Source organism: Nelusetta ayraudi, unplaced genomic scaffold (genome assembly GCF_046127955.1).
Source record: "Nelusetta ayraudi isolate G7.1 ecotype Tasmania unplaced genomic scaffold, CSIRO-AGI_Nayr_v1 ptg000084l, whole genome shotgun sequence".
Taxonomy (NCBI): domain Eukaryota; kingdom Metazoa; phylum Chordata; class Actinopteri; order Tetraodontiformes; family Monacanthidae; genus Nelusetta; species Nelusetta ayraudi.
Genome location: NW_027466134.1, coordinates 981063 through 1006167, shown reverse-complemented (window position 1 = coordinate 1006167; position 25105 = coordinate 981063). Strand labels below are relative to the sequence as shown.

General features: G+C 43.5%; 1 protein-coding gene across 1 annotated transcript; it reads left to right on the top strand.

The window, feature by feature from the left end:
* Nucleotides 1-194: 194 nt before the first annotated feature.
* On the top strand, nucleotides 195-24827 carry ap1m3 (adaptor related protein complex 1 subunit mu 3). Its single transcript, XM_076045733.1, has 12 exons — nucleotides 195-427; nucleotides 6128-6284; nucleotides 6762-6829; nucleotides 7101-7231; nucleotides 11573-11720; nucleotides 12656-12782; nucleotides 16793-16935; nucleotides 17928-17999; nucleotides 18259-18417; nucleotides 19496-19621; nucleotides 20201-20276; nucleotides 23096-24827. The coding sequence occupies exons 1-12, from the start codon at nucleotides 386-388 to the stop codon at nucleotides 23116-23118; spliced, it is 1272 nt and encodes a 423-aa protein (XP_075901848.1). The 5' UTR covers nucleotides 195-385; the 3' UTR covers nucleotides 23119-24827.
* The last annotated feature ends 278 nt before the right edge of the window (nucleotides 24828-25105 follow it).

The following is a 25105-nucleotide window of genomic DNA, read 5'->3' as shown; positions in this document are numbered from 1 at the left end:
TCTGTAATGAAACGTTAATATCTGAAAACACACTGATATGGGACCCTTGAAGAGATTTAAAGCACACGCTAGTATACTGCAAATGAATTTCTCATCGCTAATACCGGATCCACAATCTGACAAATTCAAGAATCCCCTCACCGGAAGTAGCATTCACGTGAGAACAGCTAGCTTGACCCCTTCGGCGGGGGAACCGCAGCCACTTGCACTTTTAACGCGACGGCTTGAGGAGAGTGAAGGAGTGGAGAGGAAGGAGGATGATGGGAGCCAGTATTAATTCACTCGAATGACCCATATTCTTCCGTAGACCCAGATAAGAAAAGAAAAAAAAAAAAATCCTCTCCCTGGCTTCGTCGCTTTGATTTTCTCCTCTTCACCGCCAAGCATGTCGGCGTCTGCGATATTTATCCTGGACCTGAAGGGGAAGGTAAGTTTGTTTCGACTTGTTGTTGACGGAAGGGGGAAGTTGACGTCAAGCTTCGCGACGGATTGCACCTGCCTGTAAGCAAACGACCACGTCCCCGCGTAAAAGCCCGCCGACATGGCACGGAACTGAAGAATGTGCGCTTTTGTTTCAACAACTTAATTGACGCTCATTGTCGGCGGTGGCACGATAACCCAGTTTGCTGGGGAGGGGGGGGGGATGATAAGAGAACGACGCTGAATGTGCGCTTGGACCCGCATGTCAGGAAGAGATCGGCTCAACTTGCCAAACTCGTTTCGCCCGCGTTGAAGCGCAACACTGAGGGCTTGTTTTTGTGCAGCCACGGTGCCTTCATACTTTGTCATGTGTCCCACTTCCAAGCACGCGACTTTACTTTTTCGCCATAGCGTAACTTGCGCGGTCGCATTGGTGTATGTATGTGTGTGTATGAATCAATTAGGGTATAATTCTTTAAGATTTCCTCGTCTGGAGAAGTGCAGTCGCAGTGATGCATTTTAAATGTCTCATGATGCAACAGATTGTTTTCACTAATTATTATTATTATTATTATTATTATTAGGGTGCACTTGCATCCTAAAAACCTGCACATCTTCCCCACAAAATTTTCTTTAAACTTCCAAAAATCCCAAAGTGATGCCTTCACTCAGTTTTAATGTCATTAAATATTCACATTGTTTCATAGAGTTAATTCTTGCTTTTTATTCTAGATTATTAATTGAACAAAATTTGAGGACATAGCCCTTGGATTTTCAAAATGAAAGCTTTTCTTTTTGTTCTAAATGCAAGTTAATTGTCATGTACAACTTTCTATTAATTTACAAACTAAATGAGGTCAAATTATTAGTTTGTGTTTGTATGCATGTCGTAGTGCGGGTGGAGTGGCAGATGTTTCCACTTGTGATTCTTTTGTCAGGTTTTTGATTTTTATTCAGTCAGTTCACATTTAAACATCACTGGGTTCATTTATTCAGAGGGAAGGGGAGGAACTGCCGATTAAAGCCTTGTGTTCTCGACAGTGGCCACCAGGGAAAAGGTTGGGTCCCTTGTAGCCTGGATGTCAGAGCGTAGATGAAAAGATTTATTCTTTCACCCTCCGCCTACCCACCCATCCCTGCCCCGAGGCAAGTCAGTCGCTATTCTTCACCTTAAGTCCCACTGCTAACTAGTCCTGACCTGGCAAATGCTCTCTGCGGCGCGCTCTTACAGGGGAGGGGGGGGGGGGGGGGGGTTGGTAAAGATTTTTGGGTAAGAAGGAAACACAAAATGAAACCAAAACCAATCGAGAAGAACCTGGTCTCTCCAGTAGAATCGACACGGTTGAAAAGAAGGAATGGCTTCTGCAGATGCCACTCTCCACCACTGCCCTGCCCTTTCTTCCACTCCCCTTTGACTCGCGGCTCTCGGGCAGCAGACCACACACACCACACAGCCATGTCGACTGAAATGTCAGACTATTGAAGTCAGCGTGGCGTCGCTGACTCCCGGCGTGCTCTGGGACTTTCAATAAAAGAATACATTCAACCGAATGTTTTCCGGTTGTCATGAGCAGCAGCACGTTTCCTGATCACGTTATTGCTCACAAGTTAATTCAGTCAAATCTTTGGGGAGGCGCACAGTCGTCGGCATAGAAAGTGAAAGCGTGGCTGAAGAAGCTGAGATGAATTTGAATAAGTTCAGTCAGTTTCTTGACTTGGGGCCAAATAGCTCTTGAGATTGACACTGACTTTGCATCAGACCACAAAAGTGTGGAAATGCATTCTTAATGGATCCATGTTCCTCTCAGGCAGGCCTTTGTTTCATCATCAGTTCACACACCACAACCCAGTTCTGTTCAAATGTTTCATTGGTTTTGTCCTCAACTAAAACCAATAATAATAATACATTTGAGTGTTGTTGTTTTTTTTTTTACATTACACAATACATAATTATGCAAGGCTACATCTAGTGATGTTTGTAATGAAAAGTAAATGTCTGAAAACACACCAATATGGGACCTTAACAATACCACAGTATTTCATTTAATTCTTTACTGATTTGCCTTTTAATTTGATAGGGACATTTATTGTAGCCAGAAGGATTTCTTTTCCTCCTACTTACTTTGCATCATAATTAGGATTGGGGTTGATAGAGTTATAAAGAATCAAAGCTAATGAAGTTCTCACTTGCCTTTTTAGGCGGTCCAATTGTTATATTTGAAATTATTTTCCTCTCACTCCTGACATCAACAAGGTCTCTCCCCCCCCCCCCCCCCCCCCCCCCCCCCCACACACACACACACAAGTGCTTCTGACTGGATATTTTCTCTTTTTGGGTCTATTGTCTGAGAACCCTGGAGATTCTTGCGAGTGAAAGTCCCAGTAGATCAGCAGTTTGTGAAACACTCTGGCCAGCCTGTCTGGCACCAACCATCAAAGTCACTGAAATGAAATCCTTCATTCAGACACTCCTGCCTAAATGCAGTGAGTTGTTGCCATGTTATTGGCTGATAAGTTATTTGCGTTGACAAGGAACTGGGCAGATGTAACTGATGTGTGGCCAGTGAGCGTACGCATAATCAAATCAATCTCACTCAAGTAGACGGTGAAGTCCACTACACGACTACTTAAACAGTGGTGAATGGTTCCAGAGGGATTTGATAATTGCGATCCAATCAATTGTGAAATTCATCATCGAAGTTGAAAATAATGAGTCCTTTGTGATTAAGAAAAGCGGCTTTGAAAGGTTTTTCCAATCAATACAAGTGGCCATGGGATATGCGCTACCAATCACAAATATCCATTTCTCTGATGGCGCAGCTGGGCTGCGCTGTGCTGCCTTTGTGCATCTCTTTAGACAAGGGCCGCCATTATGTGTACAGTTAGCGCCACAGTCATCTTTCTTGGTGCTGACAGTCCTCTACTGAGCTGCTGTTGACTGAATGTGCACAATGTTAAATGGTTCCAATTGATAGACCAACTCGGCGGCCTCTGTTGTGAGTCTTGCACTTGCTCCAGCGAGATATTACTCTCCATTAGTCAGCTGTTAATTGCCCACATGTGATGGCAGTGTCTGCCAGGACAGAGGAGGCTCCCATTAATCAGACTGGGCAAATATTCAGCAGGAAATAAATTGGATTTAAAATAAACGCTGTACGTTCTTGAGCAGCTGCTGGAAGTACGTGAGGTCGTTGAAGGTTGTGTAGGAAAACAAAGTTGGAAGGCTGTTGGAGGAACTCCTGTTCGTCAGCGAGACATTTCAGAATAAATCTGACAATAAAATCATGAGCTAGTCGCATAGTTCGCATGAGAACCACTTGCAAATTAAACTGATTTGCAATCTGTCGCTCTTCTCTTCTCTTCTTTGTGATTTGTTTGTTGTTGCTTAGCAGTTTCAGCTAGTATTGTCGAACTCGAGATTTCGATGTTGAAACCGCTTTGACCTTTGGTCTTTCTGTCGTCCCGGCCTCCACACCAATGTCAATTTGGGCACTCTCTCTTTGCTCTTGGTTTTAACTTGCCCTTGCTCTTGAGGCAAGGTACACATCTAGTTATCAACCTTTGAGATTCACTTTGAACATAACTATCAGACTTCTGCTTTCAATTCAATTCCAGCTCAATTCCTCCATTCAATTTTCGCAGCTTTAGAGTTGTATTCATTTTTTTTGCTTTGTATTTTATCAGTTGATTTACTTTTTATCAGAACAGGTTGATCTGTTTATGTATGATTGATTTTTTTTTCAGGTAGCTTCATTGCCTGTATTTCAAGTGTGTCTTTGTTTTCTAGAAAAACATCTTGACAAAAAAACAGCAACAACGAAACGTTAGTAGTACTCTGGATAGTGTTGCTCCAGTTGGGGAACAGCCACACCGTTCAGTTGTGAACATTCCTTCCTCATTAAAGCGATCAAAAAACGGAACTCAAAGCAGTTCTCTAATTCTGACTGGCTTTGGTAAAGAGTTTGACAAAAACTTTTACAAAGCATCCCCACGGTTGCTGGTTAAGAACCTATTTTTTGTTTTGTTTTTTGTTTAAGTAAACTGGTAATAATCGTGCTGTGGCTAAAAATGGATTTTATCATAGGTCGCCCTACTGTGTTAGTGAAAGTTTCCCTCTGGAGCTTCAAAGTGAATCTCCTGGATTGCTCTCGGAGACTTTTCAGCACTGTGCCAACGCATCCCTCCACCTTATTTGGTTCTCTTGTGACCCCTGAACTCTGTGCACTGTGGCTTCAGCTCCCCCCTCACAGAAGCCGACCAGTGGCCTGTTCATATCCTCCTTTTCAGATTACTTTCCTGGCATTTCCTCCTTTTTTATTTCTGATTTCCTCCTCCTTTTGTTGTATTTGCCCCTTTGTGACCCCCTGGCGCTACAGACTCCTCCATCAAACAAGGAGAAAGCTTTGAGTGTAGCGTGCGTGTGTGTGCGTGTGGTCTAGATCCCTCAAGCGTTGAAGCTTTGATGTTGGTCTTCACTCGTGTGTCCACACTGTACTTGTGAAATAAAAACCCTGCTGCGTCATAATATGTTGACTGGATACATTTCTGTTAAAATTAAAGGAGAATAAAAATACATCTGTCGAAACTTGGACAAGTTCACCAGCACACTAGGAGGCAGTGAATGCGGTGGTGTTTAAGCTGTATGGCAATACATCTGCAGCTTTATATGCCTGACGAGATTAGATGAAAAATCTCAGCTTTTGTGACCGAAATAGACGACAAATCCATTTAATTTCAGACAAAGTCTGAACGAACAATGTGATTTTTATATGAACAGGCTTTAATTACATTTTTTTTTTTTTAATTATTCTCTCATCTGTTTTCAATATATTCATTTTACAGTGGAGTTCAAATGCGTGTATGTCTGAGGGTTTTTACGAGACTTCTGACTGTTGATGGCTCACAGTTTTCCAAGGCAAGAATCACTGTCAAACGGTGTTTGATCCCCTCACTAGCCATGCTGACGTGCTCCGTTTAGTCACTGCAACAAAACAGGTTCTTGCTTTTTTTTTTTTGTCAAGAGAACATCAAGGTAAATCTGTCAGAATGCACTTCCCTATTTCAGAAGCGAGGATTAGTTTTCTGCCAAAGAGCGAAAGAAGCTCGTCGTTTCCTACGCGCTCCGTTTTTTGATCTACATGCTGGCAAATATCGCAGCATCAAGCCAAGACTTGAAATAAAATTCATTTGGATTCAAGAGAATTTTTGTGCATTGCTTTGATATATTTGGAACGTACACCAAACCCGCTGAGAGAGGTCTAACGTCGTCATTTGCTCGGTAAACTTTGCAAACTATTGCTTCTTCAGGAAGTGATGCTCAATCTGAATGGTTCAACTCCCTGATCCAGTTCAACCATTTAAACATCTAACACAAAAGGTTACAGAAGGATTTAAGCAAATAAGGTTAAGCAGAAGTCCAAAAGAGAACGAAATGGAAGAAATGATTGATAGATTAGTCAACAACAAAACGAATCATTAGCTCGACTTAAGGTCAAAAGCTAACTGATTAAACCATGTGTTGTGTAGTTGGTCGCTGAACTGCTCTGCGTCAGTCATGTGACTCGATGCTGATGGAACTGGCACTGGCACCGCCGGTCGGTGCTGACTGCAGTGTCTGGAGGCCTGGCCGCTCAGCCGTGAAGATGAGCTGACAGTGAGCCCACGATAGCATCTCCTGCACATTTTGCTCATTTCTTTCTGTCCGCAGGTGCTAATCTGCCGTAACTACATGGGGAACATGGACATGAACCAAATCGACCACTTCATGCCCATGCTGCAGAAGAGGGAGGACGACGCTGAAATGGCGCCCATGCTCAGCCATGGCAACTCGCACTTCCTGTGGATCAAACACAGCAACCTCTACCGTATCCGTTTTGTAACGTCGCCGTTGGTCTCGCGGCGGCGGACTGATTTTTCGAGTGCGTTGAACGATGACTTTTCAGACCTTGGCTCCGGTTGGAGCTGCTCAGATTTACTGTGTGGAGTGACCTCATTCCTCTGCCGCGTCATAGATCTCTTTTGGAGATGCTGAAATATAAAAAAAAGGAAGCTCCAGTGTGACACGTACGCCGCCTCCCCTGATGGAAGATCAGCTGGTTAAACGCTGGGCGCACATTATTAGTTCAGTGTGATTTGCCACTTCTGAGAGCGTTTTCCTGTCCAGTTTCACTTCCGGAAATGTGAAGCCAACCTCTCACTTCGCACATGCAAACTTTCAGTTCATTCGGGTACTTCAGACGCGGTTTTCTATTTCTAGTTCACCACAAAATGCTGTCGCTCACTTTCGATGCAGTGTCACCTGTGGCTACGTTGTTGTTCCTCCTAAACAGTTCCTCCATCAGTGGTGGCAATGACCAAGAAGAACGCCAACGCTGCTCTGGTGTACTCCTTCCTCTATAAGATTGTCCAGGTACTGACTATCTTTGCAAGTGCCCAAATTGCTTCTTTTTTTTTTTTAAGGTTTCATATCTGTTTTTGAATCGTTATTAATCAGCTCCGTCTATTTTAAACTACTTTACAAACGTGATCAGTTTTTCTAATTCAATTTGATTTTCGCTCTTGAGAGTAAAACGGACATTTGCTTCTTCCGTGCAGCCAGCAGATGGCATGGATTGTCCGTTCCTATGCGTGAACGCACAAAAGCGTCCACTCTAAAGCCGGTTCTGCTTCCGTGTGGCCAGGTTTTCAAGGAGTACTTCAAGGAACTGGAGGAGGAGAGCATCCGCGACAACTTTGTGACGGTGTACGAGCTGATGGATGAGGTGATGGACTTCGGCTTCCCCCAGACGACTGACAGCAAAATCCTTCAGGAGTAAGAGACTTCACAAGCAGCTCTGATGAACGTGGTGATAAATGCTCGGGTGCGAGGCACAATTGGTTGATTGATTTGCTCGAAGGTCTTATCATAACATTATTATTTTGTCTTTATTCTCCCTCCAGCTCAGTTGAGCAGTCTTGCATAATGAGAAATCCCAGCTCCAGAGAACAGCAGGCATCCCACTGAAACGAACGCCTTGTTATTTTCCACATGTTTGGAAGTCGACAAAAACAAGGTGGCATGTGCCCTTTGTGACGTCACAAAGGGCCGTTTTTCCTTTCATTGAAAGTGAAGCAAGCAAATAAAGTAAAGGATGGAGCTTTCCGATTTCTGAGCAGCTCAATAACTCGTTGTAGACTCACGTGGTTGTGTAGAAACTGCAGTTAAAGTGAATTTGGCCTCATGTGGGAACTATATGACTAGATATGGTTTGAAAGTGATATTTTCCATATAGTGTCTCTCCCACATCAAGAATGACACTTATTTTAATTACAAAATCTGCAAGGCTGCAGTTGTTTTATGTGTTTTTGAGTTTTAACTTATCATGTTGAGACAAAGGCAAATAAAAAAACATCAGTGACCGGCAGACTTTGGAACTGGGAGCGTAGTTACGGTGCTCAGAGGGCCGTCAGGTTTTATTTTTTCCAGCAAACTGAATCAAAGCAAGCACAAGCCAAGAGCCGCCATTGTTGTTTTCACAGGCTTCAGGATGTTTTCACGTCTGCTGTCCCCTCTGGGCACCCCAGAGACGTATTTGTTGCACAGGAAGAATTAAACCTTTGATTATCAGCAGCAGCAGCGACATGTTCACATTCACACAGGATGAGTTCCACTTAAAATAAACGGGCATGTGTTTAGTTTTGCTTCATACTTTATTGAACAAGACTGCTGTTTAATTTGTGTGCGCAGAGATTTGCCTATTGTGTGTGTGTGTGTGTGTGTGTGTGTGTGTGTGTGTGTGTGTGTGTGTGTGTGTGTGTGTGTGTGTGTGTGTGTGTGTGTGTGTGTGTGTGTGTGTCGTCTGAACAGAGGCGATAATTACCAGGCTCCTATTGGCACTCCAGCACAATGACACATCAGCTGGGCACACTCAAGACTCTCACAAAGAAAAGAGCTGCTCTTCTTTTCTCAAAGGAGACACAACAAGTCGTCACTCACTCCGCGCGCACACACTCACACACAGTACAGTGTCTCTGACTGCCAGCTTTTTCAGCTCTTTGACCTTTTCCTGGCACAGCTACTCTGAAAACACCTTTTCCCTCTTTATAAAACTGTAGTAGGTATATTGTGTGTTTGTTGTTTGCATGGGACTAATCCAGTTAGGGGTGCATGAGGATTTACAATGGATTTATTTTGTGTGCGTGTGTGTGTGTGTCTGTACGCTATGATTGCTATTGTAATGCTAATCTGTAAGGTTTGTGCCTAAATGCCCGCCTCCGGTTTCGTCTTATTAGCATTTCTGAAGAGAATCCGGGCAAAACAGAACAAACAGCGAGGCAACAAAAACAACCCCGCGTCGACCCCGAGCCCACTCGCAATCCACGCTTTCATCTGTCAGCGCTTTTCACATTTTTGCAGCGTGCCGACCTGCATTCATCCAAGTCAAGGTGGGAGGAAGTGGGACAGAGAACCGGGGAAGGAAACGTTGCCTCAATCTGTCAGTCAGTCTAAAAGTTGTTTATTTAGCACTTTTTTGTGTGTTGTTCTTGTTGTTGATGGGAGGTTGTGACGTGTTCAGTTGGCATTGATTCACACGGTTCTGCATTTGACTCCGTTAATTGTGGCCTGATTGAAAATGTTTATTAATGACAATGATCAGAACAATCTCAATGTGACTCCGCGGGACTGTTGAAACGCTAGAGGCCTGCCGAACTCAGAGGGATAATTCCAGCTGGTAGCATTTCAGAATGAGAAACTGTACATGATGTCTATAGACACTGTAAATTCACACTGTGCTGTGCACTGGAGGCCAAAACACACAACGTCTGAATCTTAAGTGTCTAAAAATCTAGACTCTATCTTTCAAATGCCCTTTAAATTCTCAATCTCAGCATCAGTTTAGCAGCAGCAAGACACAATGCGTGAGCGCGCATGAGAAAGCCCCAAGTGGAGGTTAGAGAGTAGCGATTGAAGATGAAGACAAAGGTGGAGGATTTCAATTACGGAGGGTCAACAGTCCAGAGCAACAGAGAGCGCGTGGAGAAGAAGCGTGTGCAAGCAGAATGGAACAGGTGTCAAAAGTGTGTTGGCCGTCATAAAACATTACCAGCTAGAATGAGACGGTGTTGTGAGCAACAATGTTGCGTGGTTTAGAGACAGAGTTTAAATCTTCTCCTTGGCAGTGACCAGGATGGAGAGCATCAGGAGAGGGAACCCCTGAGGGACAGCCAGCATGTCAGATCTTTAGGCCTTGCAGCCAGAGAGGCCAGGCTGAGACAGTTAGGACACGCACAGAGGAGGAACAGTGAGTAATTTGAGTAGAATGATGCTGAGGTTGGAATTGGCAGGCATAATGATGACAACAATAATAATCATAACAATTTTAGAAACATGCCCAGGGTGCATGAATCGCTTCCCAACAGTCAAAATACGAATGGTTCAGAAGTCAACCAATCAAGCAATGAAAGTTTTTTTTTTTTAATATATATATATGTATATATATATATATATATATATATAAATGAGAAATAAGTTCTCAAACTTCAGTGAGAAATTGGAGAAACGGAAAAACTTTTTGTATTGCTTTTATATTTCATCATAAAAGTGATGCAAATGGTGTCCATGTCTCTGGTTTCCAAGTAAACACAACATGAACTTTTTAACTCATTGAAATAAAAGATTTCTGCAGTTAATGTGAGCTGCAAGACTTAAACAAATAGTAAACAAATAGCTGGGCAGCATTTGAATAGGCACAAAAGTGTAAACACTCGCAGGCGTGACGTCTAATTTGCTGCATGAGCTCAGTAATTAGCTGATGAATTGATGAAAACGGCAAATAACTCATCAGTCGGCTGAGCATTCGCTTTGCCTCTGCTCTGCACTTGTGTCACAGTTTCAGAGTTCGTATTGAATCCCGCTGCCTCACCTGCAGATGATGCATATTTATGTTGGACTCCAACTTCACCAAACACACTCTTGGCCAATTTTGTTGGTGCTGCAGAATTTCAATACACGCTGTGCACTGTGTGTTAAAAGGGGGAACGAAATAGGTTGAGGTGGAATTGTTGATGCATTGCAGGGGTTGCAGTTTTTGTATTTATTTATATATTTATTTATTTATTTTCATTTTATTTATTTATTTATTTCACAAAGCAGCAGGAGAACAGTCGTCTCTGAGGGACATTAGGTCAGTAAGTCAGCGACTGTGGGGGGGGGGGGGGGTTCTGGGGGAGGGGAAAGGTGGAAGGACTGGAGAGGGGAGGGGTACGACCGAACGATGAGGCTCCCGCCAGTGAAGCTGAAGCTTTCTGTCGGCCTGCATTTATTGATAAGAGCCCCACCAAAGGTTGACTCGCTAGCAGAGCTGAGAGTCTGCGGCATGACACAGTTTTGAAGGGGCAGTAAGCAATTCTCTTCACTGTCACACAGGAGAAAATGAAAAGTTCCTATGTGAAGCTCAGGTGGTGTTTTTCCATGTTGTTTACTTCTGTTCATTTCCAGCAAATGTCTGTCCTTTTTATTTACACAGCTGATCTGGCTGTGCCTCCACATTAGCGGATGAGTAGTGCGAGTCTTTGCTCGCTTCGGAATGGTTGCCCTGCCACCTTTTAAAAATAGCCACAAGCAACCGGAGACGCCAGAAAGAGGAAGGAAATGCTGCGCTGAAGTTACCGCTCTGGATTTATTCAGTATAAGTTTAGGTGGTGGTTGATAGTTCAGCTCATTCAGTCAACATCCACACACTTGCTGCCTCATATACATCACCACTCCATATTTTTCTTGCCTGTTGCGTGTTTCTTGTGTAATTTGATGATGATGATGATGATGATGATGCACTCAAGGCTTTATTTAGGCAAATAGGTTTTGTATTTTGGTTTATCTCAGTGTTAAGAATTTTCAAGTCGCATCAGTTTTTATTTTGCTTTGGCATCATTTTTGTAGAAACTATTTGATCATGTGAATCGGAAGCTTGATGAGTAAATAATAGCTGGACACAAAGCAATTAGAATTCACAGATATTTTCTTTTACTGTAAGCAAATAAGAAGTCGGCAAAAATCAATGTGTGTACAGGATAAGTACATAAAGCAACATATTTGTCTTATTGCACATTGAAGACCCCTCAGATCCTTTTTTTTTTTTTTTTTAACCTGCCCTCTTCTTCTTTTTTTTTTTAGGTACATCACTCAGGAGGGTCATAAGTTGGAGGTCGGAGCTCCTCGACCTCCTGCCACCGTCACCAACGCTGTGTCGTGGCGCTCAGAGGGCATCAAGTACAGGAAAAACGAAGTTTTCATGGACGTCATTGAGTCAGTTAATCTACTGGTGAGGACATTTCACCCTTGTTGATATCATTGCTCTCCCATCAAACGGTGGTGTGGAGAAAAAATTCAAACAATTTTTATTTTCTTACAGTTACGAATGATTACGACATCTTTTGTGTGTTTCTCAAGGTGTAGCTGCGTCAGAGAGACACAGAGTTTTTGTTGAGGGAAGTCGTATGGAAAAAAGATGAATATAATGAGAGGTGTATGGAGAAGAATCCTCTAAATAAGGGCTTCTCGGAAAACTTTCAATCAGCGACATTGTGACGTTTGTGGTACATCGCCGGCATGCATTGTTTTATCCCTCATTTGGCTCGAATGGATATTTAGTCGCATCTGAAACGGATGATCAGGCTGTTTGCTGGGGACCAAGCAGGTGCGTCAGCAGTGCAGCGGTAATTAGTCAAATCTCTGGCACGTTTGGGCTCCTTGGAACAATTTCCTCCTTCCTTGTATTGAATTGCAACAGAGGCGGTCTGCAGTTCCAGACGGTCCTCTGTTCTTTTGTCTGCATATTCTGACGCTTTGTGTGTTGTCGCAGTGTGCAGCCTGAGGGATCTCGCACACCGCTTGTGTATAGAAACTTTATTATTTAAGCTAGAAAAAATGTATTCTTTGTCACAACAGAACTCAACAAATGATGCGACTTTATGATTTTCCCACTTGTTAAACTGTCAAAACATTGAAAAAAAAACCAAACAGGAATAGATCGTATTGTTATTGATTTATGATGCATTTACACAGATGGTGAAAACCTCATGTTTAGTTCAAGGAATTAACAGAAACATTTTATTGGAGTGCACGAAAATCACATTCCAATATTAAATTACTCCTCTTTAATTCCAACAGTGTGTGTTCAGAGACGGCACTTTTCTCTCCGAGCTCATAGGAAATTCTCCCGGTGTGTCTTATTGCTCTGTGTCCCTTCGTCCTCAGGTGAGCGCCAGTGGCAGCGTCCTGCGCAGCGAAATAGTGGGAACCATCAAGCTCAAAGTGGTGCTGTCAGGGATGCCCGAACTCAGATTGGGTCTCAATGACAAAGTGCTGTTTGAAATCACAGGCAGTAAGTACCAGTGAGCCGGGGCGTGCGCGTCTTCAGCCGTCAGGGGCGGCCGGGGCTCATTGACCAGTCGCTCCCCGTGGGCAGGAGAGCCGGTGGTGGGGAGACACCGGAGCTGAATGGAATGTTTGGTCACCTTTTAAAAAAATCTTCCTATTCCCCATCCCGATTGGTGACTATCATAGTTTTTTTTTTTTGTTTTTTTTTTTGCAATTCCAGAAGTCCAATCGTCCAATAGTTTCTCCAATTTCCTGACGTGCTTCATGACTTCACTCCTGCAGTGCAGAGATTTGCTGCTTTGTGAGAAATTTCAGTGGTTTTGCCGTGCCGCGTTTTCTCATGCGAGCCAAAAGGCACGTGTGGTTCACAAGTTCACTTCCTTTGTGCCGCCTCTGGCAGATTGTTGAGCGCCGTCGCTGAAGATGCTCTATTTTTGATGTCTCGCGTTTCCAACGCTCACTTTGCCGTGAACGTGTAAACTGTGAAGGTGTCGCATTTAAATGAGAAATTGTGAGCGTAGAAATAGATTTAACTTCTTTAAAAAAAAATATATATATATATATATATATTTATATATATATGTGAATGAATGCTACACTAGTTGAACTCTGTTTCACACACACACACGCACGCACACACACGCAACCCCCCTGTTCTCAGTGGAAAGCCCTCACTTCGAGAGATTCCACACTCAGCTTAGCTTTCATCCCTCCTCATCTTCCTCCCACTCTCTCCCAGTTTTCCCATTTATGTCTCCTGCTCCGTCTCCTCCCGTCTGCTGCCGCACCCTCCCTCCCCGTCTTCCCCGTCTTCCCCCTCCCCCCATCCTCCACCAGTGCCGCTCCTCACTGTCTCGCCTCTTTGCCTGCGAGTTAATCCCCACCCCGGGCTACAGCCCAGCAGATGAAAGGTGAGGGTACCGGGGATGTGCTGTATATGCAACACACAATCCCTGCTCCGTCCTGCAGTCTGGGGGAGAAAAATAAATAAATAGATAAACCATCCTCAGAAAAATTAGAGATTAAAATCAAAGTCATACACTGACACATCTAGCAACGCGTCACCTCTTCACCGCGTGCACAATTATTTTGATGCATCATCAGTTGTTTGTTTTTTTTTGGTCTTTGGAAATCTTTAAATTCATAATGACGTGTTTTACAACAGACACCTGCAATCCGGGCTTTCTTCTCTTAACCTTTCAATTGAGGATGACTCGTTAAACACTGCCCTCTGCTGGCAAAGGTTTGTAATTAGATTACAAGCCACCAAGCAATACAGGAGCTCATCTTTGCATAAACGAAGAATTTTCCCTGAAATAGCGCTGACAAATTAAATAAAAATAGTGTTTTACAATTATTAATTCCTTTATTTGTGGGTATCTTCAAGGAAAATCACTGACTTTTTAATCCCTCGGTGAGGACATAAAGGAGCAATTTTCATCTTTGTTTTTTGTGATAATTGTGCGGCTAATTCCCTTAGTAAAAATTTCAGAGTTAGATTTTCTTTAGTCTGACATTGGAAAAATTACTTATTCTCCTCCGAGAAGTGCTGCTACTTTTTCGTGTCTTCAAATTTAAGGAGGTGGAACAAAAAAAAATAAAGTAATATTGGCGGAGAGCACTTCAGTGATGAATTGACTATCAGAGGAGCTGCCTTCTAATGTCCTTTAAGAGCAAACTTAAAATGAGTCGTATCCCGTCTTCTCCGCCCCAAAGTGCCCGTAACGCTGTAAACTCGTCCCGCCTCCCGTCTGACAAGCCGCAGCTCCGTGAGCCGCTTTTGGACAGAAACATTTCCATTGATGTCAAAACAAAACCTTTTCTTTCTTTCTTTTTATTATTTTTTTTTATTATTATTATTATTCGCCGTACCCGTGCAGACCGAGTTGGGATCAAGCTCCTCTCGTCTCGTCTGCTGCTGTGTATTGAAAACAACAACTGCGGGCGCGAGGGCAGCTTTAAGGGTGAACCGCTGGGGACCGCGCTGCATTTTCAGCCCTCACCTGCACACACACACACACACACACACACACACACACACACACACTCGTACTCAGTGCAAAGTTATCAAGACAACAAGAAAGGTCATGTGGGACACGCTCTGCCGTTGCGTGCACCCCAGGGGCCACTAGAAGCTATACTTTGTTTTGTGTGGTCGTGTGCGTGCGTGCGTGTGTGCGTGCTTGTGTGTGTGTGTGTGTGTTGCTGACACACAGATGCTACAAAGGGCTTCCCTTCTTTGCGAGTCCGAGCGTGTTGTCCTGTTCCTCCCAAAACCTCATCACAGCCCCCCACCGCTGCCCTGTGATGAAATCTTACAAACACTACATACAAAAGCCAAATCAATAAGGGGGGGGGAGTTGAGGGGGCATGCATAAACCAGCGCACGTACGTGAGAGAGAGAGAGAGGAAGAGAGAGAGAGAGAGAGAGAGGAAGAGAGAGAGAGAGAGAGAGGAAGAGAGAGTGAGATTGAAGCTGCATATCCAAATACACGGAGGAGCAGCAGACGCACAGTCGCTCCGACAGGCTGAGGTGAGGAAGACGTTAGCGCTGTGGTGGAGGGAGTTTGGGGGAGAGGGGGGGGTTGGGGTGTTTGCTGAAGGCCCTACAGGCCCGCAGTCATTACACGGGTTTCTCCGGCACTAAGCACCCTCCATTAAGCACAGACAGGGAGAACGCTGGCTGTCCTCCTGCAGACTACTGATGCACCGGGATGAGGTCAGGAAGCCCTGCTGCTTCTTTTGCTGCCTCTTGTGGAGCCTAGAGGAATTGTTTGGAATACACAAATGCTGTTGAGGAATATTGTGTCTCTGGAGGACAACTGAAGTTGGTTCTCCTGCCTCGATAAGGCACGGAGCGACAAATAAACTCTAATGCTCGTGCAGTCGTGGGGAGAAAAAAAAAAGTTGTCGGGCACCCAGAACATTTTATGCAGTCTCAAATGTTACAATGACATAGAAAAAATGGGCATAGACAAACTAATACAGTTTTATTTTTTATATTTTTGCTCTTGGCCTGGTTGTGTGACAAGAGGCATTTTGTCCTGGGCGGAACAGTGCACGTGCGGAAGGCTGCATGTGAGTTGTGAACATATGTGTTGCAACATATCACGGATTCATATGGTGTTCAAAAATAGTTTTCTAAACTTTAAATATACATTGGTAAATAAAATGCCCCTTTGCCAGGACACCAAGTTGTAATTGCAAGTAATAATTTTCGTGTTTCATTACATTTTCATTGCTTTTACAGACATAACTGGAAGTACTTGCGCGTTTTCCATTAATATTTATGTATTGACAACAATTTTAAGAGATGTTTGGTCCCTCATTTGGGAGGAGTTGGATTTTTGTCTTTTTGTCGACACCAATTTGTGACAATTTTAAAGCGCCTCACTGAGAAGCTGATCGCTCTGGCTAAATGTTGCTAAATCATAACATCCAGACTGCAGTTTCAAATGGGGGTTTATAATAAAGTAGCAGTTGGAATTAAATTACTAAGATGAATCACACGCTTTGACAACAGATAAAAATTTTCTTTTTCTTTCTTTTTTCTCGCTTAAATTACTTTTTTCAAATGTAAAATCTGCTGCCAAGGTTATTTTCCCCCCCTTCGGGCTGATGCAGGTGTAGGTGTGAACGCTGGAGAAGTGGCTGAATAGGAATCAGTGGGGGGAGATGATGATGGCAGCAGCTTTTTTATTATTTTTTTTTTTTAGACGCTCCCAGCGTGTGTGTGTGTGTGTGTGGCTGTGTGCACGGGCGCTGTTGTGTGTTGCGGCTACTGTAAATAACCGTGCGGTGGTGGTAGTGGTGGTGGTGGGGGGGGAGGAGATGGCAGATGCATTTGCTCGCTGCACGGCATGAGAGGGAGAGAATGTTTGTCAGTCATCATTCCCCTGACCTTGATTTCCCTGAGGCTGCGTGGAAGGCTCTAAATCTCCTGTGTGTATGTCTTTGTGTGTGTGTGTGTGTGTGTGTATGTGTGTGTGTGCGTGCGTTGTTTGTGTGGGCCAGGAGAGAAGAGCAAGACGGTTGAGCTGGAGGACGTGAAGTTCCATCAGTGTGTCCGCCTGTCGCGCTTTGAAAACGACCGCACCATCTCTTTCATCCCCCCCGATGGCGAGAGCGAACTCATGTCCTACCGACTCAACACCACAGTGAGTAGGACACTCTGACCAATGCTTTGCCGAGACACACACACACACACACACACACACACACACACACACACACAGTCACGTCCAGCCATTCCAGTATCAGACTTGAGTTAAGTTTTGGTTTAGTGTGACTTTATTTTGAAGGTTCATGGTTGCTTAGAAAAAGAATCAGGACAACATCCCATTCATTCAATTGGTTTTGCTCTCCCTTGACAAAAAGCACTCAGGCAGACAAACAACAATACCAGTCCCAGACATCTTGGTGCTGAGAAGTCAGTTTGCTAAATTGTGCACCAAAATAACAATAGTTTATTTCTATTTTGCCGTTGAAGACTTTCTGATAAGGCGATTGCATATAATACATAAATGACACATTATTCAGCAGATATTCAGCAGACTGTGAAATTTGTCCTCTGAATTTTGCCCACTTCCATGAGGGAATGATGAGGTGCTCTGCAATCATTAGATACCTGCCAGTACAAACCCCAAGGCTGAGTTCCAAACACAGAGGCAATAGGTAAAAATCTTTGACTGATTTGTGACCAGGCTGGTGATCGAGCCCATGACCTCACAGTCTACCTCTGGCCTATTTAAGGGTTGTTATGTAATGTGAAAGTATTTTTTGCTATGTTAACAGAAGAAGTCACATAAAACATTGTCAAAGGCAGAATGAGACATGAAGCCGAAAGTGACTACATAAAAAAAAAAAAAAAAAAAAATCAAATTGCTTATACAACACAACAAAATTTTTTAAAAAAAAAGTAAACACTTTACTATAATTTAGTTTCAGCACAAGTAGTCCTCAAGGACACTCGTGTTCAGCCGCAGCTCGACCCGCAGCCATCCAAAGAGATTTTTGTTTTTCCGCCCGCCGAACAAACAAACCTGGTCTGCCCTCCGCTGCGCCGTCCCGCTGATGTTGGCGACTGCGACGCTGTCCAGCTCTGCGCTCGGCCCTCTGATCCCGTCCGCTCCCTCCCTCTGTGTGACAGGTGAAGCCTCTCATCTGGATTGACAGCGTGATTGAGAAGTTCTCCCACAGCCGCGTGGAGATCAAGGTGAAGGTAGGTGACAAACCAACACCGGCGCACTGGCGCGCGCGCGCGCACGCCGAGCGCTCTCGGCGAAGAGAACTTCTTTAGTATTTATGACACGCGCGCTTCTCAGGTGGGTCACTGCTGCGCTTGCCATCTGCCGGGGACACGGCGAGCCACGCAGGACGATAGCAAGCCGCGCGGCGTGAAAAATCGCCGCGACCCCGTTGGCGGGAATTTTCCGCCGCTCGCGTTCAGGTCTCATTCCGCTCGCTGTCGCCCTCCGCAGGCCCGCAGTCAGTTCAAGAGCCGCTCCACTGCCAACAACGTGTCCATCCTGGTGCCGGTGCCCAGCGACGCCGACTCGCCCAAGTTCAAGACCACCACAGGCAGCACCAAGTGGATCCCCGAGAAGAACGTGGTGCAGTGGAACATCAAGTCCTTCCCCGTCAGTGTCACACACACGTGTTGAAATCTATGCACGTTTTTAATCATATTCCTAAGTGATGCGATTAATCGCGATTAAAAATTTTATATATATTTTATTATAATAAATTTAATATAATAAATTAATAATTTTTTTTTACTAGTTTATCTCTGAGTCTTTGCAAGTTCAAGTGGTGTGTGTGTGTGTGTGTGTGTGTGTGTGTGTGTGTGTGTGTGTGTGTGTGTGTGTGTGTGTGTGTGTACACGCATATATATATATGTATGTATATATATATATATATATATATGTATATGTATATGTATATATATATGTATATGTATATATATATATGTATATGTATATGTATATATATATGTATATGTATATGTATATGTATATATATATACATATATATATATATATATATATATATATATATATATATATATATATATATATATATATATGTGTATATATATATATATATATAAATACATATATATGCGTGTACACACACACACACACACACACACACACCACTTGAACCAATGAACTTGCAAAGACTCAGAGATAAACTAGTAAAAAAAAATTGCTGCTGCCTGCTGGGTTTTAATTCTGGCAGAGATTTATATTTGCACGTCATAGATACTTTAGTTTATTAGTAAGTTTTCAGCATTTTTCGGTCTCCGAAGTTAGATTAGGAACCCCACTGAGACACAAAACTATCATTTGGCAGCTTTAATGTTTTGTTTTGTTTTAACGTGGCCAAGGTACAAGGTTTATCACGCCCAGCAGGCATGTTTGATTACAGGTTCATTTTTAAAATCTGTTTAATAGCAAAACAAATGGAATAGAAAGCACGTCAGTAACATTTACATGTGTATTTATTGTTTAATTCTCATATGTAGATAAAATATACGACATGTAAAACCAACGTATTCTCAGCCTATTCTCTCTGTTTGCATTGTCTGGCTAAGGTGCCTTTTCAAACGCTTTTAGTCGACACTCTGAGTGCTGCAGCCCCTAATATTGTGCGTGACGCGTCTTAAATGTGCAGAAGATGCCGTGACGGCTTTCTCTTTGTCCCTCACCTCCACAGGGTGGCAAGGAGTACATGATGAGAGCACACTTTGGGCTGCCCAGTGTGGAGAGTGAGGAGCTGGACGCAAAGAGACCAGTCACAGTTAACTTCGAGATCCCCTACTTCACCGTCTCCGGGATCCAGGTTGGACTGTCAACGCCTCTTTGACATTCAGTTTATTAGACAAATGTTGCCGTGGACCACTAGTGCCATCACCAAGTCTAGAGACGTGAAGCCTCTCTGTCATTAAGCTACAAACCGTGGTGAACTTGCAGTCTTTAACACTAATGGTAACCTAGACTGCTAAATCGGTGGCCTAAATTGTAATTTAAAGGAAAACACAACAATTAAGAGCACGTACAAAGAGGGACGTCCTCTGCTTTTGGAAATGATTTACTCACTTGGTCACTTGACACGGTCCACCAAGCAGCGACAGCAGTGTTTATATCCGGTTTGTGCAAGCTACAGCAAAGTGGTGCAACCTACATAGTGCTCAAACGATGACGTGATTGTGATGATGATACACCTCTCTCTGAATGTCTTCAGGAAATGCATAGTTTTTAAATTTCTGAGCTGATGAACTGGGTTCCAATAATATTAATTGATATGTCAGAACTTATTTTCATACCGTCCGCTGTTTTTCGAAGGGAGGTTTGAATAGACACGTGAATCTGTGACTAAATAAAGATGAACCAAATGAAGAATTCAACCTTTGTTTCTCAGGTGCGCTACCTGAAGATTATAGAGAAGAGTGGCTACCATGCTCTGCCGTGGGTGCGATACATCACACAAAGTGGAGGTGAGCCGTAAACCAGCCTTGCCATGTCACAAAAGTGTTCAAGCGGAACAAAGAACCAATTTGTTCCTGTTCCTATTGTGTCTCTTAATTCCTAAATATCCTCCTCTCATTCACTTTGTCTAATAGTATTTTTGAGCAGATTTTGCACGACGGCGTTTGTGGAAACAACACCGTTGTGTTCGTCAAGTTGAAGACTTGTTTACTCCCGTTCAGCTGTTGCTGTGTTTCTGTCCAAAGTCCAAGGCATTAACAATCGGCGCACAGTTGAATGCGATGTCTTCCTTGTGAGAGCAGTATCAGTGTCGGTCTCTGCACGACACTATCCAGTCTGTGCCCTACCAGTGAACCCCGCCGCTGTAAAACATCCATCATATCCATTACCTGGCCCTATCACCATGACTCATGGGCTGCGGGGCTCGGGCCGACACCGAGCAGGATGCCAATGATGGAAACGAGCAAGCTGCCAGCTTTTGCTGTAAATTCCTTTGTGTCTTCGGCAACCAAACGCGAACGGGCCACGTCTTAACTTCAAACGAGGCATTTTCTTGTGAGAATCCAGCTTGTGGGAATTGTGGATGATGCCCCTGCCCCGGGAGTGAACCCCTTAGCAGCAAATTAGCTGCATGCGGCGCTAAGGGCGGGAGGTTCCTTTTCCTATACAACTGGTATTGGTGTCGTGGTCTCGACACGTATTTTATGATTTCAGTACTCAACCTTGGTATCGGTACTGGCACTAGATACTGGTATCAGTACCGGTGCATCCCTAGTCGTAGTAATAATTTTATTTTGGGACAGATTGTTGCATATTAGTATAAGCAGGGTGTCCCCAAAAATTTGGCATCATTTTAAAAGCAGTTATCTTGAAAACTAGTAAGTCTAGTAGCTCAATGACATTAAACAGTTTAGGTGTTGAGCTTCAAGTTTATTATGGGACCGATTACATACAAGTGTTCAATATGTGCACCGCCTGTGACCCGGCACAGGTCAACTGGATGTGCCGGGTCACAACTTGGTGACTGTGTGCGAGCATGTTCCAAGACGCACAATGACTTCTCTTTGGGAGTGAACGGCATGGCTCAAGCTGAAAACTGAACAAATATAAAACTTTAAGTATAAAATCACGATCTGTTTTCGAGACATTCTGTGAACATTTCAACAAGAATTGCCAAAATTAGTGGCCTGACAAATGATATCAAACTTTTTGGGACACCTTGTATCTGCAAAATCTGTTGATTGAGACTGCAGTAATATCACCCCCTGCTAGCCGAGGGAAGCAAATTGAAACAAAGCGGAGACGGAAGCCCTGCGCAGCTCCTGGACCTCGGCCAGGTGTTCTCAAGTGTAGTATAAGCCCTTAGAAGGAATTGGACTCTGTGAGATTCGTCATATCTACTACCTGGGGGTGTCAGGTCGGGTGAGTGATGCCACCGAGCGCCAGGAGAAGCTCCCTGGGTGCCACTCGCCAAATGCCAAGGTTACACCATTACACCGCTAGGCAAGCGGCGAAACGACCCAGAGTGGAATAAAAGAGAAAAGAGGAGACGGTGCAGAGGGGAAGAGTGAGAGCGATGAGGTGAGGAAGAGGACGGCCGCACCTTCTCTGTCGTCGGCAGCCTCGGCAGCGCGGCGTGCGGCGGCGGCGGCGTCGGATTTCAGTCAGCGCACTGAGCGGACACGCACTCGCAGCGGTTTGACAATGAGCTCGATACTGCGCTGAATTAGTAATGAGCGATGAACAAGCATTAGCATCCGCGCTGGACAGCGCTCATAACCGACTGCAGCACAAATATCGGAGCGTGATCACACAGCAGCTGGATGGTGGTGGAGGTCTCCCACTGATGAGAGCATGCAGGCATGGAACATGGAATAATGGTGCAGCACAGTGTAATAAGAGGCCAAGTGTTTTTAGCTCATGGCTATTGCTTAAATTCCCCTGCAATGCAATTCCCCATTGGTGGAACATCTCAATTTCTAGAACCAATGCTGCAGAGATTTGATTTGAATTAAAAAAAACAACAAAACAAAAGCATTAAAAAAAACAAACCAAGAAGACTGTTAGGTTCAAAGTGAGACACCTCCTCTGTTTATAAGCAAAGTTTGCAATGTCCCAAAGACACTTGGGTTCGGTCCGTCCTGGCTTGGGTCGTCTCTCAAGGGAGTTTCCTACTGGTGTTCTGGCTTTCTTCCGCAGTCCAAAGTCATGAAGGTTTGGTTAATTGGTAACTCTGAATTACAAGTTGGCCGTAAATATGTTTGTTTTTATACTTGTGACATACTGACAACTTGTCCAAGTGCTTCCTGCCCAGAAACTGGTTTAAAGGGGAAACCTTTGCAAGATCTTTCGTAAAGAAAGTAGGAATATAAGGAAGAGTTCTTCTTCTTCTTCTTCTTCTTCTTCTTGACAGAGGGGGAATTATTTTTTGCTTGAATTATTGAATTATTTATTGACGTGCTTGTGTTGTGTTTTATTTATATACTTATGTATTTATTTAGTTTGATTGATTAATGGAAATGAGAGCGGCAAATAATTAATATTATTTTTCAAAAATCAATCTTCTTCTTCTTCGTCTTCGTCTTTGTCTTCTTATGCATGATGGTTTCTTTGCTTTCCCAACATTTTCTCTCAGCAGTACTCCAAGGCAGTGTAAACCTGCGGCGAAGAAGGAACATGTTAAATATCTGTAAATTGATTCAGTGGAAGGCCACTACAGCAACTATTAATGTCGATCCTGAGGCTTTAATGGGGCCGACGGTGGCATTGATGTGCAGAAGTGATGGGGGGAAGAAAGCTGTTAATACTCTGTTACGTTTCTTGGCAGACTACCAACTCCGGACAAACTAAAGGGCACGGCCGCCACCAGTGGAATGGATATTTCCTCCGTCTGTCTTCCCCCGTTCAGCCTCCGCGGTTCTAGATCACTTTCTGCGAAGGACAAAATATGCAAAAATATGGAGTGAGTATGCAGGGGACAAGTGAGAGAGGACTGGAGAAGATTTTCATCCCCACTCTGTCTCAGACTTTCTCCACAAAGACGGAAACAAAAAAAAAAAAAAAAGAAGAAGGGACGCGTTCGACCTGTGATATTTTCTGCTGGATCCCGCTAAAGAATTTTTGAGAGGTGAATAATGAACTGATGACTTTATGACACTGTCTGGCGGTGACAAGCTTGCTCCTCCTTGCTTTACTCTGATAATCCTCGAGGGTTTTAAAACTTGAATTTGGGGGATGAAGGGAAGACTTTTTAATGAAATGTTCTCCATTTGAAGATCGGGATTTTATATATGGGCGCCCTGCCTGTCTGCTAACCTGGCGCAGCCACAGCCACTCACTATTTGAAAAAAATATATATATATATATAATAATTTTGTGTTGGTGCTTCTTTTGTAAGATTGCTGATTGACAGACGTGCGCTGATGCACCCTCAGGTCAGTCTTCCGCCAAAACTCGGCAACTGCCGCTGACTTCCTGTAAGCTGTCAGAACTGCATTCAGCCCTACACCCATACACTTGGAAAATTCATTCTCAAAGTGAATTGTGAGTCTGCCTGTGCCCGGCCGGCTGTCCACTGGGACGCTTGGGTTGTTTAATCCATTATTTGTAGATTGTCAGTTTATCTTCTGCCAATAGGAGCTGTTATGGGTTGTTAAATGTTTTATTCTCTAAGGGCAAAAAAATACAAATGGCCATTCTTCACGCTGTTTTAAAAAAAAATATATATATATAATTAAAATGCATCACATGCACCATCGGATTCTCACCTGCACGTACATGTAAATGAGGCTTTGTGCACAGCGCCACCCACAGCGTCACAACTCCACATGGTAGGTTTTAGTTCATCTGCGATCCGCAATAGTTCAACAAACCTTTTGTTATGAGTCCATCGCCTTAAAAAAAAACAAACAAAAAGAACAGTATCCTCACCCACAGCACTGTGAATTCCCTCCACCACGGCACACAGAAACTAACACCAGCGACCGGATCAATGATTAATAGGGCCCAATAATGTCTGAAGTGTTTGCAGTGCAACATAAAACCGCCGACGCTCTCCCGTGGGGGCTTTAACCTTGTCCTTGCTGCTGTGTTGCAAAGGCTGAAGGAACGGCCGCGTTGGTGGTGTCCTTTATTTGTTTTTTTTATACTTTCTCTTTTTAAAAGATGAAACCAGGCTGAGGAGGGAGCACGGCGGACGCAGCTTTCCTTCAATAATCTGCCCAATTTGTCTGTTTTTTTTCTTCTTCAATACACTATTTTGTTTTTATGTTGACCACTGTGGCCCCCACATGGTATTTTTTTTATTTTATTTTCGTAGTTGTGTCCTCCCACTGTTGTGCACTCTGCCACCACATCGCTTCATTTAGCTGTCAGCAGCGGGGGAAGAAAGCCTGTGTCAATATATTGTGTCTGTCGTCAAGACTAAATATTTTGTTACAGTCTTTCCGCTCTCTTCTGAGGGGACGTGAATACATGTTGATTGTCTTTTATTTATCAACTGGGATCTGTCAACAGGAAGTAAAGGGATATATTTGAGAATAAAAGGTTTTTGTATCTCGCTTTGGAATGTGTTATTTTGCATGTTTTTTGTTTTTTTTTTACATTTTGCAATTGATGCACAAATAAACAAAATTCATTTTACCTCATATAATCACCACATTAAAAAACTGATCTATATTTGCTACATGACTTCCATATTTAAAGGTCCCATATTATTCTGCAAAATTTATTTTTTTATGGTACGTCATCACAGTGGTTAAACACTTTAACAAAACCTGACAATGGCAATCAGGTTAATTCAGATCAAGGCTGTTGCTATCAACTTGCTGCCAACCCA

Coding starts and splice junctions, on each gene's coding strand:
- ap1m3 (XM_076045733.1), top strand. CDS start 386: ATGTCGGCGTCTGCGATATTTATCCTGGACCTGAAGGGGAAG. Junction 428..6,127: donor TCCTGGACCTGAAGGGGAAG/GTAAGTTTGTTT, acceptor TTCTGTCCGCAG/GTGCTAATCTGCCGTAACTA. Junction 12,783..16,792: donor GCTGTTTGAAATCACAGGCA/GTAAGTACCAGT, acceptor TGTGTGGGCCAG/GAGAGAAGAGCAAGACGGTT.